The 7164-nt window shown below is 38.2% G+C and overlaps 1 protein-coding gene across 1 annotated transcript; it reads left to right on the top strand.

Moving 5' to 3' along the window:
• Positions 1-1983: 1983 nt before the first annotated feature.
• LOC149567420 (uncharacterized) lies at positions 1984-6941 on the top strand. Its single transcript, XM_089820602.1, has 3 exons — positions 1984-4185; positions 4693-5040; positions 5520-6941. The coding sequence occupies exons 1-3, from the start codon at positions 3763-3765 to the stop codon at positions 6132-6134; spliced, it is 1386 nt and encodes a 461-aa protein (XP_089676728.1). The 5' UTR covers positions 1984-3762; the 3' UTR covers positions 6135-6941.
• The last annotated feature ends 223 nt before the right edge of the window (positions 6942-7164 follow it).

The raw sequence follows: 7164 nt of genomic DNA, 5'->3' as shown, positions 1-7164 counted from the left end.
AACACACAGAGAACAACACCAAGGAGAGAGAGAGAGAACAACACTTTGTTGATTCATCAAGTTATCAACATATATGTTGAGTTGTAAGGCCTTCTAGGTTACAACCATATACAAAACACACCTTCAAGATCCACGATCCATCTTCAAATTCGCACTTCCAGACACATATGTTCTGAACTCTCTAAGCATCTCTCGTTCTATCTAAACTAAAACTAAACACCCTTATTTATACTTGCCAAAACAACTTACAGAAGATTCTAGATCATTACATAATAGAAAGGCCATCCTCAAAATAGTCTGCACTCATCCCAAGACAACATCATATCATTAAATTCACGATTCAAATTAAATATGTAAGTTGGCTCAAAGTAAGAACCAATCACATACAAACTTGATCAAAGAAGGAATTGAGCATCAACAAATATCAGGTTAACATTATCAGATCTCACACGACACATGAAGGAACACCCGATCAACACTAGACAACTCGACCAACATTGCATGTACTCGGCTAATACTACGTACCCGACTAACACTGTGTACTCGGCTAACACTGTGGGTACTCAGCTAACACTGCAAACTTGGTGAAAACAATGCCAAAATGAACAAAAGAGCAAGATTACAGGGCAACCCAAGATGCTCCTGCATCACATGATCCTATGTGGCCTTTTATGGTTTTAAAATCTTTTATCGTGGTTTTAGGATTACTTTTATTAGTACAATTGTCAAGATGGATATTGCTATGGACAATATTAATATTAAGTTAGCTAAGTAATTTAACTGACTTTGTAGATTTTGTGGGGATGGCTTTTTGATATTACATGTTGGGGATGTGAATTAGCTGGTTATTTGTTGTTATATGGGTCTCCCTTTGTCTTGTTCTTAAGGGCCAATCCCCTATTTTTAGCTACTTAAATATCAAAAACATCAAATGAAGTGGATGGTATGAATTTTTCCAAATCCATGTATAATTATTTTAAATCAAATATTTCTTTGCCTATGAGGATTAAGTTTGATTGGAAATAACAATTGAAAAAACTCACATAGTTTAATTCATATTTTTTTGCAATCAATTTTTTTAATGAAGATTTTTTCTTCCACAAGAGTTTTTTTACTATCTAATACATTCACCTAACTCAATCCGAAACTTATTCTTTATAATGTACAAACACGACTTTCCTCCATACAAAACACACATTTGAACATGCAAAAAACACAATGAATTTTCTTGAATGTTTTAGTATATCATATTCATGATATGCATCGAGTTTGATAAATTTGCCAAAAAATAGTGTATTTTCGATATCTATATATTTTCCTCGATTTTTTTCCTCAAGGAATACCATGATAGTTAGTATTAAGTAGAATGTAATCATGTACTAATTAGTGATCTTTGTAAATATATAATCTAACATTTTCAATCTGTTAATAGATTGCAGGATGCATCAATGGCTACAAAAGCGAGACCAGAAAATATTGGCCCTTTGGTGGCTATATGTTTTTTTGTACATTTTGTTTAGAACTTAACTCTTACCAAACTTAGCAATGCTTTCGCAATACTTTCTCCTTGGGACTCTTGAAGAACTTTCCCATTGAATACAAAAAAAACAACCCAAAAGCATATACTAATCAATAACAAAGTATGATTGTTGTTTCAATTATTTAGTTACATTCCCCTATTAAAAAGAATTAATTTTCTTTTGGTTCAAATGACGGAAAGTGGGATCTTGGCGCCACTTCGATGAACGTCGCAGCTATGACGTAATTTGGTAAGGGGGAATATTTTGTGGGGCGACTGGATTGACGTAAATTTATCTACACTTTCCGCCATTTAACGAAACGGCCCTACTACTTGATGACAGATACACGTTAGAATGTCCAACATTTTCCGTCTCTTGACGTTTCCCTGACGAGTTGGGGAAAACCCAAACCAGAATTTAGCTTTTCCTTTTTATACATCGAAAATGTCCAAACCGGAATTCTAAGAATTTTATCTCGTATTGAAAGCGCCAAACGGAGTTTAGAATTTTGTGCACATGATCGCTGGTTTTTGCTGCCGCGTCATACCACGTTAAACGGGGTTCATATCTTCATTCCGAAATTCGATTGTGGTATATCTTCCTTTCTGCAATTGCCAATTTGCCATTGTCAGGAAATAGGGTTTAGAAATAGTCATCTGTGGGTTTCTGACAATTGTCAGATTTCACCCAGTTAAAATTATGCGGTCATATGGGAGAGTTTTGACTTTGGGGGAAGGCTTTGAAACTCACAGTTAATGACACCATGTGAGGAGTGTAATCTAATTTTTCAGGGAATCCAACACAAGTTGTAGTTAGCTGATAAAAAAACCACCTCCTTTACCGGCAACCCCATATTTATCAATTTACCTGGATTTACAGAAATTAGTGGTCTATTCAATCATCAATCGCCATGACTTTGCATTCATTCCCTCCTAGATTCTTTTGCAATTTCCCCCTTTAATTTATAATGGAATGCTTGGTTATCTTCCTCTCCCTGCATGTCTGTCTCCTTTGTCCGTATTTAGATGCTGCTGCTACAGTTTCAATCCCTGTTTGGCTGCTTCAGGTGTGTACAAGGCTAGTGCTAAGTGTAATAGTTTTCCTAGTTGCTACCATGAAATCAACTTATTAAAGAGGAAATCATTGATTGCCCCGACGATAAATAAGCATATCTTCTTGGATCTATGGTTAACTCCACTTTAAGACCCTGCCCACCACATTTTGGCCCACAAAGTACTTGGTGGATAAAGTTTGTTCATTCTACTCACATGTTTTCCTGCCCACATGGTTTGATTCCCTCCACCTTCCTCTGCATTTGTGGTGTTTGAGAAGAAAAGATTGTAGCAACCAGTAGCATCTATCGAATCACCCTGCTCAACCCCTATTCCCTAGCCCGTTATTCAAAGCGAAACTAAGCAAAATACAACTTTTCAGGGCTTTTACCCGCAACCCACTTGAAAAACCTCCATGGAAGCTTGTTGAGATGTTTTGTCCCGGTCAGACACGTATGTGTTTGGAGTAAACAAGATAAATCACTGGAAGTGCACTTGCTTTCTGCCTTTGATCACGACAATCCTGCAAAGAGACGAAACTCCTTTCCTGTTTGCCCATTTCCAGTCACAGTTCCCTCAGTATCCAATGGATTTGTGACCCGTGTCCTTGCTGCAAATATTCGAGCCATTGGCCCATTACACTGTATCTTTGGAGGGCCATCTTCTTGGATTCTCTTAAAGTTGTAATGGGGACTGTGCTATATGACTGTAATATAGTGTCATGAAAAATACTCACTGGTAGACACTATCCTGTGACGATATCTTGCAAATGGGCATGCTTGCTGTTGTTTCCTAGCACATGCATGCTATTTTCTTGTTTCCGGATATTGCTAGGTCAAGACAAGGAAAGCCCACTTGAAAAAATATTGCTTAGGTAACAAGATCTTCAAGGGGTTTGGGTAGAATCAGTCTGATTCTTTGCTAAGAAGCAGAGGCGTGTTAAATACCTCTTGGAGACCAAGACATTGTCAAACAATGGTTTCAAACGAGGATGGGAAGTTAAATGCGGAAGTAAGCCAACGAAGATGGCTGGTTCGTTCTATCTTAAGAAATTAAAGCTCGGCGGTTTCATTCTAATGCCCACTGAATGCAAGCACTTGAGAGACTTTATGATTGAACACCCTATTTTTTGAAGAAGCAGGCGGACGCATTTCCTACTGGACCTTTCTTATTTTTGGAATACGATTAAGATGGAGAAGAAGCATAGCTTTTTTTCAGAGGTGGTTAGAGGTCTGTCCCCAGGCAAATCTAGATCAAATAGTCCGAATAGCAGAAGTGTATCTCCTCTGAGACTACTTAGGCGGAACAAGCAGCAATCACAGCCTCAGAATGACCAGGTGATGGCAAGGTCCGCAAGCCTGAGACCTGTGGGAGAGACCCTAGCTCCTCTTATGGAAGGACCTAATACTGAAGGCTTTGAGGGTGAAGGCAAAAAAGAAGGATGGAGTGGTTTGCAGAATTGGATGAGAGGGCAACTTCATAGAGCACCTTCTGTGTCTGGCTACAAGCGGTCTGATCTTCAGCTTCTTCTAGGTGTTTTGGGTGCTCCTCTTGCTCCTGTGCGCGTTAGCAGTGATCCTCTTCCTCATCTCAGCATCAAGAACATTCCCATTGTAAGAAAACTTTCTTAATCTCCATTTCAACTGTTTTCTTTTGTTTGATCGTTTGTAATTTCTGTAAGCAACGAGTTGTGGTCTCTGAAAATGGTCCAAATCGTCCCATTTACTATCTTCATCATTTTTTTCAATTCTTCACTGGGGAACACTCTGATTTGTTAGTGCTCGAAGCGGAAAATATGATTCTAGGGTAATGTACGTTGGTGTTTGAGTCTGCTGTTGAAAGAGAAAAGAGGATCATATATACAATTAGGAATTTCGGAACTAGTTTAATATTTTAGATACATCTTGAATGAATTCGTGAAGTTCTGAGATCCAAAGGATTGTTATTGATACATTGGAAGCTTAGGTTGGTTTTGGATTTTCGTTATATGTAGGGCTTAGAAATGGATTTCAATTTCTACCTCCGAACTTATCTGTTATTCAAAGGAAATTATAGTTTTCCTGATAATCATGGAGATGGGGTTGTGATTTTCACTGAAAGTAGTCTCTGCTGTCTCGCAGGAGTCCTCCTCTGCTCAATATATTCTACAGCAATACATAGCAGCCTCAGGAGGTGCAAAGTTTCAAAGTTCTATCCGAAATGCCTATGCTATGGGAAAAGTGAAGATGTTGGCATGTGAATATGAAACAGCCACAAAATTGATGAAGAATAGAAATGCTTCCAAAGCTGCTGAGACTGGTGGATTTGTTCTATGGCAGATGATGCCTGATATGTGGTATGTAGAACTTGCAGTTGGAGGCAGCAAAGTTCATGCAGGAAGCAATGGAAAGATTGTTTGGAGACACACACCATGGCTTGGTGCCCACGCGGCGAAAGGGCCCGTCAGGCCTTTGCGTAGAGCTCTTCAGGTCTAAAGTTTGTGGACATCTTTCTTTTGTATAAATATCTGTCATTATTTGAGGGTTGGGGGAGTGCATCCTTTACCGTAGAATCTTGCATGAAATTATACTCTAACAGATTTTGAAGGGATAATGCAATTACTTGTCTAAGCACTGTATCAACTGATTTCTCTCATATTTTTATGGACTTTGTTGTTTGCACAGTGTTAGTCTGCTGTTATGGAAATTTAATGGTTCAAGGGGTTATAGAAAATCATTCTTATTTATGATTTTGGTGCTAAATTCAGTCTTTTCATTAATTGTGCTTCACGCACATTGGCTTTTGATTGATTGCAAATATTCTATATTGCCTACTAAAAAGTCAAATTTGTAAAAGAAAATAACTCTTTATTATCCTTATGTTCTGCATTGTTGCTATTATTAATTTTGAAGTTAGATCCATTGATTATTTGGAATATCCAAGCGCTGAAATTTGGTACTTTGTTCAGGGCTTGGATCCACGAACCACTGCAAGCATGTTTGCTGATGCAAGATGTATTGGGGAGAAGCAAATCAATGGAGAAGACTGCTTTATTCTGAAACTCTGTGCAGATCCTTCAACCTTGAAGGCCAGAAGTGATGGGCCTGCTGAGATTATAAGACATGTTCTCTTTGGCTATTTTAGCCAGAGAACTGGGCTTCTTGTCCTTATGGAGGATTCTCATCTCACACGAATTCAATCTACTGGTAGCGATGCTGTATATTGGGAGACCACCATAAATTCATTTCTTGAAGATTACAGATCTGTGGATGGAATGATGATTGCCCATTCAGGTCGGTCTATTGTTACTCTCTTTAGATTTGGAGAAACTGCAATGAGCCACACCAAAACTCGCATGGAGGAAGCTTGGACTATAGAAGAAGTAGAGTTCAATGTGCCTGGATTGTCTATGGATTGCTTTATTCCTCCTGCGGATATTATGTGTGGTTCTGTCAGTGAAGCCAGTGAGTTGCCTCAAGAAGAAAGAGGCAAATCCATGGCCGGAAGCAACCGCAATAAGGTAGCTGCATTGGAGAAATCTCAAGAAAAACCTGATAACATCATTTGGAGAGTAGAAGTCTGATTGCCCTTTTTCATCTGTAAAGAAAACTTCGATTTACACAAGCAATTAATTGAGACAACGTTACTAATGTTTCCCAAAATACAAGATATCTTTCAAGTCAATGTAAACTGCTTCCGAATGCCTGAGAAATCACATACAGAGTATAAACCTTCACAGGCTATGTCTCAGGGCTGGTAAATGTTTATACTTGAAGCTCTGCTTATATATCTCGATCTTTTGTATGGCCATGACACGTTGGATGGTTTTAGGAAGCAGTGTGTACTATATCTGAGACATGTAACTCTTCTTGCTTACAGAACTAACCTTATACGGGAGGAAGTTTGGAAGACTGACAAATATGCATGCCTCAGCAAATAATAGCTCGGCGTGCAGCTTTGATTTTTATATGTTTGCTAAGCAGGCTTGGCATTTCTTTAAGTTGTGACAGCTTTTTCTGTTTTTCAAGTCATTAGTAGCGTGTGCAGCATGATTCCTCCACCCTTGGGCATAAATGGTTGTAATGTTATCAATACTCGAGGCCCCAACGGTCTGGAGGAACATGATGTGGGTGGAATTTTTTATGCCCTATTTGCAAGTCTTGAGTTGTATGGGATGTTTAACAAATTAGTGGCTGGCTATGATTGTTCTGACTTTAGAAGGTCACAAAAAGACTCAAATACCTTGTAAAAATTATTCAGATATATTTTTCCAAATAGCATAATCTTCTTTGGAGATGGGCTGTCAATTGCAAAAAGATGTTACCCTATGTAAATGGTTGTTTGTCAACATTTTGAACAATAGCAATGAATCCCTAAACATGTTCCATTATTTGTGTCTCTCTATCACTTTCGCAATAGTCCCCAAAAAATGGTGTTTTGTTCTTGCAGGCAAAAATTAAGGGCATTCTCTTATGGTTTGTGGTTTGCCATTTTTAAATTGTAAACACCAGATATTATGAAATCACATTGCATAGTCGATTAAAGATCTAACAATTCCAATGCAGATCTGGTGCTGTTGATATAATGTATTAATGTTATTAAGCTTTTGAAGC

This window comes from Cupressus sempervirens, chromosome 3 (assembly GCF_028749045.1).
Source record: "Cupressus sempervirens isolate cs-2001-9-10 chromosome 3, ASM2874904v1, whole genome shotgun sequence".
In the NCBI taxonomy this organism is placed as follows: domain Eukaryota; kingdom Viridiplantae; phylum Streptophyta; class Pinopsida; order Cupressales; family Cupressaceae; genus Cupressus; species Cupressus sempervirens.
The sequence above is the reverse complement of the archived record's forward strand: the minus strand, read 5'-3'. Positions and strand labels throughout refer to the sequence as shown.